The sequence below is a fragment of the Convolutriloba macropyga genome, chromosome 8 (genome assembly GCF_964194025.1).
Source record: "Convolutriloba macropyga chromosome 8, txConMacr16.3, whole genome shotgun sequence".
In the NCBI taxonomy this organism is placed as follows: domain Eukaryota; kingdom Metazoa; phylum Xenacoelomorpha; order Acoela; family Convolutidae; genus Convolutriloba; species Convolutriloba macropyga.
This window is the reverse complement of record NC_134475.1, coordinates 47,943,431-47,956,095: the sequence shown is the minus strand read 5'-3', so window position 1 is coordinate 47,956,095 and position 12,665 is coordinate 47,943,431. Positions and strand designations below refer to the sequence as shown.

Here is a 12,665-nt window from a genome sequence, read left to right as displayed (position 1 = left end):
AACATCAAGCTTTGAGACAATGAAACTGGGAATAAGTCTGTCTACTTAACGCTGGTTTATCTGGTCAGTTATGCAACGTAATATCTGAATTTTTTTAAAGGAGGCGAGACCACTAGTCAAGGGCAACAATGGTGAATTTTTTTGAAATTGCAAGATGGAGTAGCGTTTTGTCAATTATTGAATTTTCACTTCGCTATACTAAGGGGTGCCAACTTACATTTGACGATCAGTATATGATCAATATTGGATTATTCCAAATACATATCTAACAGTCTCATCTCAATGCTTATTAATAATTTACTTACAGTTGTGTATTTTTGTTGAGGCAATCTATTGTCAATAACTGCCTGTCTTCAATAATATTAGTACTGGTTGTTCAGTTTATGTTACGCTGATAGCTAGAGCTTAATCTCCGAATTATAGATGCATAAAGTCGCCGATTAACCTCATGCAATTTCCGCATGTTCAATCTTAGCATGTCTTATTTATTGAAAACTTCGACAATGAAAATATTAAAGGAAGCCCTCCGAGTTTTCAATATTGCAAAATTCTTGAAAACTACTGGTGTTTGAAAACTAAACAAGTGTTATTGAGTTCATAATGTCTGTGCTATAAAACATGCGTGTCTTCCTGTTGCCTGTGAAACTGTCATAACTGAGAAGTGTCACCTGAATTGCTGTGTCCAATTTGGAACCAACTCCCAATTATTACAATGCGTAATTTTAGGACAAAAAAGACCCAATCCAGGATGAAGGTTGGGAATACGCGACAGTGTTCACGGGTAAGTTCCACGCCAAGGAGAAGACCCTAGACATGTGTAGGCGGAGGAGGTGGCATCGGAAGCTGAACTGTATAGAGAGTGGTTCGCCTTGTTTGTTCATGATTGACGTCAATTCCGACCTAGCCAAGCCTCTAGAGGTCAGTTTGTGTCTAACTATTGTCGACAAGTTAAGATTTCTTTCCTCTTCAAATACTTCTGCAATTTTTTTCTGTTTCCTAGAAATTTTATTAAATGATAAATACTTTAGATATAACTATCAAATTCTCAAAGAAGATTAATTTTTTATATGTGATAATAAGTTTGGTGCTCCATATTAATTCTTAGTTCGTTTCGCTCACTACTTTTGCCAGTTATGTCTAAAAGTAGTCTATTTACGAAATAGGATAGAAGTATGATATTCAAGATGTTCACAATCAATATTTTGTAATGTGATGATTTAGGTTTCCAAAAAATAAGGTTATCTTGCAGCATTCTTGCAGAAAAAGGTTTTTACAAAACAAGTGTTTACAATGCAAGATCCTGCAAGATTTTGGAAAAAATCTTTCAAGGCAATGTATCGCCTTACTAATTTCGCCCATTGCTTGCATTGATAAATGAACAAATGAAAACTAAACTTACGATTCAATTTTAGGCCGTTGGAGCGGTAAGTCATTACTTGGTTCTGGTCTCTTTAGTTTTTACATCAATATGGCTAATCAGTTCTAATAATGAAAAAAAAAAACAATTGTACATTTTCGAATTTTTCGAATGAATACTTTTCTTCACATGTTTGCAATTTCTGGTAGAGTTTAATAATATAATGAACTGATTGTTTTCAGCTATCGGTTAGTTTAGCAACTAGTCTTGCCTGATAATTGTAACATATCTCTACCTGCTCTTTACTTGTATATCATCCGATGTCATGCCTTTTCCATAATTTGTTCATGCTTGACTCTGTCTTCACATTTTATTTAATATTTGAGTCAATACTGTTTGGTGCTCCATCAAGTATAATTATATAACTATAATTATGTAACTTGGAGCTTAGATAGCATCTAATAAGGCAGCATAGATACACTGCGGTATGTAATTCGTTCTTTGTATCTTGTAAGAAATCAAATTCCTTTGAAACTAATTGATGTTTTCAAGTCAGTTGTACTCTCTCATCTTTCTTTCAGTGGAGTATTCCTTCAAACTCTTTCAGCGGAAAACATAAACCGCATAAACAAGCAAATTAACTGGGAATCAATTTTTGTTATTTTCGACAGAAATTTGACCACTTCATTGATCTTCTCATTAAGGATCGTATCCTGCCAGCCGAATTGTTGATCTCAAAAGTTTCCTAATGAAGCTACAAAAGGATATAAGATAATGGGGGAACATCGGAAAATTTTAATATGTTTACTAGTCGCCCCATATCACTAGACAGACCAACAGAACAAATCAAATTGTTATCAAAAAGAGGACGAAAACGAAGTGGAGTAACAAATCTTTGATCCTGAAAAACGTTCAAAAATGAAACAAATTGCCCTCTTCAATAAAAACTTTTAACAGTTAAACTTGCTCTAAAAATGTTTTAACCAGTTTTTTTTATCAGCACAAGAAAGTACCGATTAATAGACAAATACGAGCCTTAGAATCCTATTTTTACCTATGAGAACCAGCAGCCACAATTTGAAGATTATCTTACTAATAACAATACTGATTATTTTATTTAACATTATAAAACTTGTAGATATCTAACCTTAGGGTTATAATCTCACTAATTTACATGTTTGAACAAAAACAGCTACATTCAGTTAAAGAGTATTGAAAATCAACAATAATAGTAAATAAAACAGCATTTTGAGTTTATATTAATTTCTTTTAGTTGCGCGTCATTGCTCAATTCACCTTTATCTTTTTAAAAATGTAAAAGATGGTTTGTATTGTTTTCTAACACGTTTATGATGACATCTGCGTTAATTTGGTTCTAATTTTGCTCAATTTTTTCTTTTAAATTTCCCTTAAAATGTGTCTGTTTACATAATTTCTGCTTCAAATTTTAAACTAAAATTTCATTTTGATTCAAAGCCGCATAATATAGCGACATTTCCAGTATCGTTTTTTTCCTCTTTGAAAGAAATTTGAGACAATCTTTGATATATGTACAGACGAATTCCCTTGCGAAATAAGGTTCTAAGAAGCTTTCTTTCATCGTAATGTTCAAAATGTTCAAATGTTCTCAAGAGGTTAGCCTGTTTGGACATAAACTATAAAGTTTCCGTCCATCTGACTGTAATGCAAACCAAACCATAGGTAAGCGCTTGAACCGAATTTTCTTCTTTAAACAAGAAATTGTGTTCCATTTCTTCGAAAATTTTGAACAGTTTCGTTGTTGGTGATGCACACTATAGTTTCATAAAAAATCAGAAGAATCAGAAGGGCCTCCGGAACATAATACCATTTGGATTAGAAAAATTTGCTACTGGCTTTCAAATTGTCTCTTTTTCCTGCATTTGTCAACTAATTTTTTTATGATATTTCATATCAGTGTAGATCAGGAACTCCTTGCGCAACAGCAAAAAAGGATATGAATTACTCTGATTTGTTCTGCATAGATTTTTATGTCTTTTAAAGCACTGTTACCTAACACTTTTGAATTTTTTAGAACATTTTTGGGATTTTTCCGCTCGGTGTCTATTTTTTCGGCCTCGAAATTGTTATTTTCAATTAAAGTTCACAAACCTGCTGTACACTGGATCAGAGTTCAGATTGTTTTTGCATTTTGTCTTTGGATATCAGACGTTTTGCACCGTAACAACTTGACGAATATTAGGAAAACAAAATCGGTTCTCCATATTTTTTGATTAAGCAGAGAAAACAAAATGAAATTCTCAAAGAAAAAATCTCGAAAATTCTTGTCAATTTTAATGCCTGCACGGAAAATATGCTCACTGAGTAGAAATCATGCATAAAGAGCAGAAGTTATTGTGTACGTAGTTTTTTGGTACCATAGCGTAATATGATATAGGTTGTGATATGGTTTGATGTTATCTGGAAATTTATTTCGAATCTTATAATAGTTTCTTTGAATTTAGAGCAAAATATCCGACGATCAGTTTTTAAGATATTTTACGGATGTGTTTCATCAACATGTAAATTGCGCGAGAATTGTTTTGTATCGTTTTATAAGTTACAAGCTTTTAAAATTTTAGTACACTGATTGCAGGATCTCATCAAGAAAAAAGAGTGGACCTTCTTAATTTTTCCTTCTTTTTTATCAGGTTTTTACAAAAAATTTTAATATGACGCAAGAATTCTTCAACATCTTTATGGAATTTCTTGTCGAAAGACTCTGGTGGTACATAATAGTAGATAGGTGCACCGAACAGAATAGACTCATTGATCGCAAGTTTTGACAATTTAAGTTATTTTTTACAGCCATTATTTCTGATCTTAAGTTGTACTCTGTTTTTGGCTGTTATCTAGACATAATCATTAACTCAAACAACAAATCAACAATGACTTCGTACCTCCTAACCCATCAGTTATGTTATAACCTTTTACTTTTATTTGGGGAAAATATAAATCACAGAATGAACTTTAAAGGGATTTCATATTTTAGCTACATTAGCTCGACCTGATTCTGGGCTAATTGATGCTTAGTGTATGTGATTGCAGCTGGCAATCAGTGTTTGAAAATGGTACAAACTCGTGTTTTATGAAATAACCTGTATCTATAACTTCAAAAATGAACGGCAATTTGAACTGTTTCCTTGTCTCGTTTATTGTTTAAAAAACCTATTATTTTCATAAGCCTTTTGAGCAACTTGTGGAACTCATAATAACTCCTTCGTTTCGTCCTCCAAGATTTTGGTGCAATTAAGGTGTACCATTATAAGGTTATAAAATCATCATTGAGTTATAATAGTTATACTCATATTCTCCACATTCTCTTAGTCCAGCCAAACTTTTAAGGGACCCTAGATCTTTTACTATCATGCATTCCGGCCTTTTAAGTTAATCGCAACCTCAGCCCGCACGTCCAAATTTTACATTTAATAGTTTCCTTTGTAATGATTAACGATTTACATCTGTGGCACAAACGCACTGAAGAGGGAGGGGGCATAAACGAAAAGACCTGAAATCATTTTTCAATTTTGTCCCCCCCCCCCGTAAGTTATGCACCCCCCAGTTCCACAGAACTTGCGGAGGCACAAAAGGACAGACCCCTTTTTCATTTTTAGAAGAAGAAGACTGAGGAGGAAGAAGATTTTTCGCCTTCGTCTTCTAGCAAAAACACTGCTAGTAAAATAGACAGAAACAGTTCTCAGAACAAAATATCTTATCACGAGGTATGAACGTTTTCTGTAGTTGTGAATAAAACATCAGCTGCGAATAAAACATATGCGTTGTCATTGAGCTTGCGATTGAGCTTTAAATTGAGGTAAAGAGCTTTCACTTTTAACTTTATCTGCTTTTCGATTCCTGCAATTTTTCGCGCTGATCTGTCAATCTAAGCTGAAATTTAACTGCGATTCATAAGACTCCTAAAATTTTGTGCACCCCGAAAATTGTGTCTTTGTACTCACATTAAAACATGAAAAAATCTTTTCATGCTCTTGGGAAAATCTTTAATAGTAGGTTTTCAACTTTTATCAAAATTTTTGAATTAGTAGTGTATTTTGAATTAAGAATGTTAATCTATTTGAAATCGAGTCTCTGTTCGGATTTCTGTTACTCCATTTCTCCCCTATGATTGTCTTTGAGTTAATGCGTAAACAATCAACAATTTTTTTGGAGCCGTCGGAGCCAAAGCTTTTTCCAAAATTTATTAAAAGAAACACTAACCATCTTATAATTTCAGACAGCACATACAAAAAAATACGACAATCTGATATTTCTTATGATACTGGGATTCATTCTTATCCCTCTGCAACAATTATTGATTTGTGACAAACAGTCGAAGAGTATTCGTCAGGAGCAAAATGCCAATCACTCATTTTTCATGCGGGTCATAATAGTATAGATAAGGGTATTTCGGGGGTTGCCGCAGCATCTCAATTATGTGAAACTGTTACAAAAGCAATCAAAAAGTTGAAACCTCAACGAGTTCTACTGTCTGAAATTCCACAAGTTAAAAATGGTCATTATGGGCGTGAACCGAATCATATTGAAATTGAAGATTTCAATAAGCAACTGGGAAATATTGCTTTGGAGTTAAACGGAACATTTAAATTGACAAAAGTCGAGGTTTTGAAATGCAACTTCACAACATCCGAAATATCTAATGATGGTGTTCACTTAAATTTGGCTGGAGTACAAAAAATTGTTAAGAGTATTCGGAGCTATTATCAACAGCATAATTTTTCTATGTCACAAAACAATATTGACTGCGACAAATTCAGCGTTATTAATCAGTCCTTTGGTTTCGTGACTTAATGTTTTTTGTCAGCAAAAATGAACATTTCCGAACTAATAGTTTTGGCTTTTTTACTTAGCACTTCAACTGAAAAATTCATATATTCGGTTATGTCACACAACCAAAATCATGATTATTACAATGTGAAAATTAGTTGCCGCTTTTTTCGACCTTTGAGTATTTGCAAAATAGTTCTTTCACACTTCATGCGCTTGCTCCTAAGCAGTGATATTCATCTAAATCCGGATGCCTTTTTTTAAATTCGTGAATCGGACATGCTGATAGACATAATTGCAAAAAACTGGAAAAATCTGGATAAACATTTGTCTATTCAATGCACGTAGTTTCAAAAACAAATATGACTTTTTCACTGACTTTTTGACAAATTTGACTCAAAACACAATAGTGGTCCTAACTGAAACTTGGTTGAATGAAACAGATATTAATCCAGAGAATTTTTTGAGTCCGAAACACAAATTTTATTCAAAATCGAGGTCATCAAAGACAGGAGTAAACAAGGGTGGGGGTGTTGCCATCTGGGTTCCTAGGGACATATCTTCAAAACAGCGAAATGATCTAAATGTACTCAATGAAAGCTTTTTTGAGTCCTTATGGGTAGAAATATCTGGGCTATCGGTCAGCAAAATCCTAATTAATGCTTCGTATTGCTCAAATGAAAACTTGGAAACTATTTCATTGACGATTCAACATCAGCGACTTCCTCTGCGTACTCAATCACTGACGAAGTTTTGCTTTTTGGCGATTATAATCTCAATTATTTCAACAAAAAAGAATCCACTTTATTAGATGAATTTGCGAGTAATTCCGGATTTACCTTGTCAAACACAGAAAAACCAACACAATCCACCAACCAAGGCGTAACACTAAGCGATCATGGATTTTCCAGCAAAAACCAAATTCAAGATGTTCAGACTTTTTCCCCATCAGTTGAAATGGATTACTTGATTGTTTTGTACACTACCAATTTCCTTGTTGAACCTCAAAACAGGAAACAAAGTTTTATCAGTAGAAACAATAGAAAGTTCGATGCATATAAATTTACTCTTGATCTTTCAAATCAGGACTGGAGTAACTCATATCAATGTGAAGATGGAAATAGCAAGTGCAATGTTTTCATAAATGTTTTCAGTACTCCTCTAGAGTTGCACGCCCCACTGACAAAAAAGCTTTCAACCAGAAAAAAAATTGCTGAAAAACCTTGGCTAACAAAAGAGCTGAGAGAAGAAATCACGAAAAAACATGGACTTTTTAATATCCGGAAAAAGAACCCATCGGAGCAAGCGCATACCGTTTTCAAACATCAGAGAAATTTGGTTAATAGGCGTTTAAAAACAGCCCAAAAAGAGTTTTGCAAACAATTTTTCAAAGAACTACCAACAAGTAAAGAACAATGGAGTTTCATCAGAAAAAGAAATGGCAAAGAAAGGGAGTGTCTCGTTTTAGACAAATAGTCGATGGTGAAACAGAAGTAGAAAATGAACTTGATATTACAAATTGTCTCAATAGAAGTTTTCAAAAACTAGGCTTCAACAATGGACAATATGTGAGCGCTCCAAATAATTCTAGCATAGAAGTTAGGGAAAATTTTTGCTTCAGAACAGTTACACTAAAGGAACTCTATGATGCCATTGATTCACTCGACAACAATAAATTTCCGGGTCCAGGCGTTTTTAGAAGCTTGGGCAATCAAGGCAGCAAATTTTCCAATCGGAAGTCATTTGCAGTTTGTTTTTAACACATGCATTAGTCAAAATAATTTCCCGGAAAATTTAAAAACTTCCTTTCATTAGTCCGGTCTACAAAAAAGGGGACGTAAAAATTTGTGAAAACTTAAGGCCTATCTCAATTACTCTAATTTTTGCAAATTTTTTTGAGCGTAGAATCCTCAATCAAGCTAACGAATTAATACAAGAAGAAAAAATTTAGAACGGTACACAGTTTGCATATCAAAAACATAAGTCTTCTACAGATGCTGTTTTACACTTAATCGAAGCGTTACAAGAAAACTATGATAACTTAAAAATTTCAATTGCTGTACTGATTGATCTAGCTGAAGCATTTAATTCAATAGCGCACGAAATTTTTCTCAAAAAGAGTGAAGCTTACGGGTTCTCAGAAATGTTTTAAAAACAGACAGCAGTGTGTTAAGATAAGAGATGTTAACTCAGAATGGTTGAAAGCAAATCGTGGTGTTCCACAGGGAACGGTTTTAGGGCCACCAGTTTTTCTTCCCTACATTAATGATTTTCGAGAAAAAGTACAAGGAAACTTCGACATAATTCAATTTGCTGATGACACATGTTTCCATTTTAGCACAAACAATGTCAGCGAACTGGAACAATGTGTTTCTGAAATACTTGAGGAAACAGATAATTATCTATATCAAAACAAATCAAGCATGAATACCGGTAAAACTGAAATTCTTTGCGTCTCGAAAGAAAATGAAAATTTTGATCCAATAGTTTTTCGGGGACAAGAAATAAACCACAAAGTCACTGCAGATACGTGGGTATAATGATTGATTCTAAATTAAATTTTAATGTACAACTCAACAAAATCCTACCAAATATGGCCACAGCGATTACATCCATATAACTTTTACGCTATCAGTTACCTCTGAAAGCACGGTTGATGCTATTCAAATACCTATTCCTTTCTCATTTAACATTCAGTGCTCTATTTTTTCAGAACTTGAATTTCTCTGCAATCCAGCAAATTAATCGACAAATCAATTGGGGAATTAAAGTTTGCTATATGAGAGAAAGGTTTGATAGATCTACAGATCTCTTAGTAAAATCTGACATTTTGCCAGATGAGTGTTGCCAACTTTTAATAAGCCAGAAGAGTGTTTCAAAACTTAGGAATGATAGTTCATTATTGAAGTCAGACGGCACTGAGAGTTTTTTCTAAATGGTAATGTTTTATTAGGAAAAAACAGCAGAACTGAACAGCTAATTCTCCTAAGGTCGAGCAGTCGATCATTACAAAAAAGAAGCATCCAAAATGGAATAAACTTCCGCGTGAAGTCTTGAATATCAGATAACGCTCAAAGTTTAAACGCATGTTAAAACAGCATCTGCTCCAACAATTCAAAATTATAACGTTGGAAAGGAACGTTGGTGGCTTCAAAAGTTATTTTTATCTTTAAAAACGGAACCAGTAATTTTGAATTTGAACGTTGTACTAATTTTATATATTCAATTTTAAACTTGTAATATTTAACCCCTGGGTTATATTTTCAATTTACCAGTTTAAACAATAAAAATAGTACTCAGAAACATACCATGTGTTTGTTTTTCTTTCAAAACGATAAGAATGACACCGAAGAGCATCTCACAAGAATTAACAAAACCTCTTTAGAGCAGCATTAATCACAAAACAGACTTGGCATTTCAAAACCAAATTATTCAATTAGTTTTTATTATAGGCTAGTATGATATGAATGGCTTGTGAGATTGGAGAGTTAGTGAGTCTCCTAATGGAATTGAAATTTTAAGAGATACTATAAAGACAAGGAATAAAAGGAAGAAAATATTTTCGAAATGCCAACAGCAGAATGATGATTTCCGATGGACAAATGTCAAATTATATATCATAATTACCTTCATAGCTTGATAAATACAATCTTAGACACTAAGGTTTAAAACTATTCGAAAATTATATAATGACAATTATTTGATGCGAACTATTGAAAAAAATTAAACTCGTATGAGCCTAGTATTTAAAAACTTTGACAGACTCAAAACATCATGTTCATCCTTTTTTCAGAAAATTTTTTTGGATTTATACTGCGCATAATTGGTTAACAAAAGACTCTTAGGTCACTCTGATTCATTAGGGAATCGCCGATATACTCTATTGAAATTTACTGATTCAGAAAAAAGTCTAAGACAGTCGGGTCCTGGTAGCGCCATAACAAGTTTGAAAACTCAAAACGTGCTGAACAACGTCTCTTTCTCCTTTTTGTCCGTTCAATCAGAAACTCAATCGGATAAAATTGAGTGGAAAGAATACCGCAATAAAATGAGAGAAGCTTTCCAAGAGTTGGCTGGTGAGAAGCTTCCCTCTCGGTTTGTTCAGCCAGACATTCTCCAATAGATTTTGTCTCAATAACAACTCAATGGCAAGTCTAGATCCATCCCAAAGGAACACCTTACCCTCTACTACGAACTGGAACTACTACGCAACGTTTACGTTGGAGAACATTGAATTATTCTTAATCTCGCCATAACGTTATTCAGCCCGAACACAGTCTACAAAGTGTTTGAAGGAATACCATTACCCCAACCAATCGGGAACGCAAGCACAACTTCTACACTAACCCTAAAAAACCAATTTATTGCTCTTTCAGACGCCTCCACGACGTTCGCAGATATTGATAAGGAACACTATTGCTCCTGCCGATGATCAAAGCGGCTTCGATTTTGCCCCACTTCTCTGCCCGTTACCCGCAATCAATAGTCCAGCTTCCTGCTTAGCCTCTTCTTTGGACACGAGGCTGCAAATCTGCAAAACAGTTATATCGATATTATTTATCTTCCCACCATATCCACCTCAACTTAATTCGCCGATTCTTTCTTTTTCATGACGGCTGCAAATCCTAATTATTGCTTGCTAAACATGACACAATCAAATGCGGAGCAACAATTTGCAAAGATGTCGAATTTGCCTGGTACAACCACCCTGCGAGGGGCGGATCGATATTTCGTTTGAGAGTTCAATATTTTATCCTTCAGCTCGTATGTGCCCACATGAAACCGGATTTATTAACAACGTGGAGACTCCACTACTCAAGAAGGCGCTTAGAATACCCTCCCACCACAAATCGAACAAAAATCAGACGGCGCACGAATCAATTGCCTGAAGAGACTATTGAAACACGTTACATTGTGACTTCAAAAGAAACCTTCGCTAGAAGTTAATGAATTCCAACCAAGAGCGTCATTAGTCTCTCAAATTGAACTACTCAGCCGGGTCAGGGAGCAAATAAGACTAGAATTTTCAACTGCATAGTGCTCAAAATTTTTTTTGCTTGATCGCTTAATCCTTGCTTGCATGCTGTACTTTTTTGGATGATCTTGTCAACTTTTGGGGAGAAAAGTTAGGTCTGAGAGGAAAATGTAGAATAATAAAACGAGAAAATGCTTCTAACCTTGTTAAACAGAAAGTTGATGATGAAATAAGTAACAAAGAGACTGTTAAAGGCAACTCAAATAATGATTGAATCTAAACAATTACTTTCCGAAGCATCGTTGAAAACAAAAGCCTAGAAGCGTATTTTGAAGCATTAAACAAAAGACTTACAAAAAGATGATCAAATAGAACTCGGACCTACTATTCTATTGTTTCGGCACAATAAAAACGATTGATTTTGCATATCAATCTTAGAGCACAGCCTTTTGAACCTAAAATCATGATTCAAAGTTAACTCGTTATCTTGCCAACTTGTCATTATCCGCTGTAAAAGTCTTCCTTAGTTTCTTTTTTTGGTCTTAGAACTATTCGATAGAGTCGGTGTAGACTCGGATGTCGAACAAAGAGTTAGAAAAAAATTAGAGACTTGTAGAGAATAAAACACTTTGTAGAAAACAGTTTTAGTTGAGGTTAAGATCTGTGCTAACATCGCAACTTTAGTTTATAATTTCTATTTTTTCTAAAGAGTTGAATGGGACATTGAAATTAAATCAGCATAACTAATTTTGGAAGATGGATGGCTTTACAGGGATCAATCTCTAATAGAATAAGTTAAGAGCTTCTTGGACTTGGCCGGCAAAAGAGCAATTGCAGTTACCCTCAAGACAAGTGTTCCTGAGAGTATTGATCCCTGCGCTCCTCTGGAGACTGAAATTGCGAGGACAATTTGAGAGCAGGGCTGGCTGCTTGTAGAAGATATGGCGAGTAGTACTAGCCCATGTTGTATGAATGGGCAAATCAGGTAGACAATTAACACGGTCTGCAGTAGCTCTGAAATACCTGATGGGCAATAGATCTTAGGTCCTTTTTTCAAGCGATTGATACTCTCCTGGTTGGGTTGTGGAGTGAACACTGACGAGATCCTCTTCATCTTCATCGCAGTAGTTAATAAGACAATAAATTGATTTCTTAATACAACTCAGTTGTATTGGGACTTTGGTATACCTCATAATCATAGTGCCACTTGTTTAATCAGCTTTTTAGTTTTCCCTGTAATTAGATAGTAGTCGTTGTTGCACAGTTTTGAATCTAATTGCCTTACAATAATATTATATGAGGCACTGCCTCTAATCTGAATGTTATGAGTAGTAGAGGGGCCTGGTATAACCCTCTCTTTCAAATAAGACAATAGGTTGTGAAGTTACCGCTTCCTTGATTTTCTTAGTATAGCGATATTCGAGTTTTTAGATTAATTTGGAATTTGTATAGGGAACTCCTCACACTCCGGGATTTCAAATTATTCAACTGCGATTCATAAGAACTCTAGCATTTTGTGCACCCCGAAAA

General features: G+C 34.5%; 1 protein-coding gene across 1 annotated transcript in view; it reads left to right on the top strand.

The window, feature by feature from the left end:
• LOC142345082 (myoferlin-like) overlaps positions 1-12,665 on the top strand; it is a 133,834-nt gene that overhangs the window by 83,660 nt on the left and 37,509 nt on the right. The window contains exons 27-28 of the mRNA XM_075397165.1: positions 727-918; positions 1,413-1,424. Coding sequence (XP_075253280.1) covers positions 727-918; positions 1,413-1,424 — 204 coding nt within the window. The remainder of the gene's footprint in view (positions 1-726; positions 919-1,412; positions 1,425-12,665) is intronic.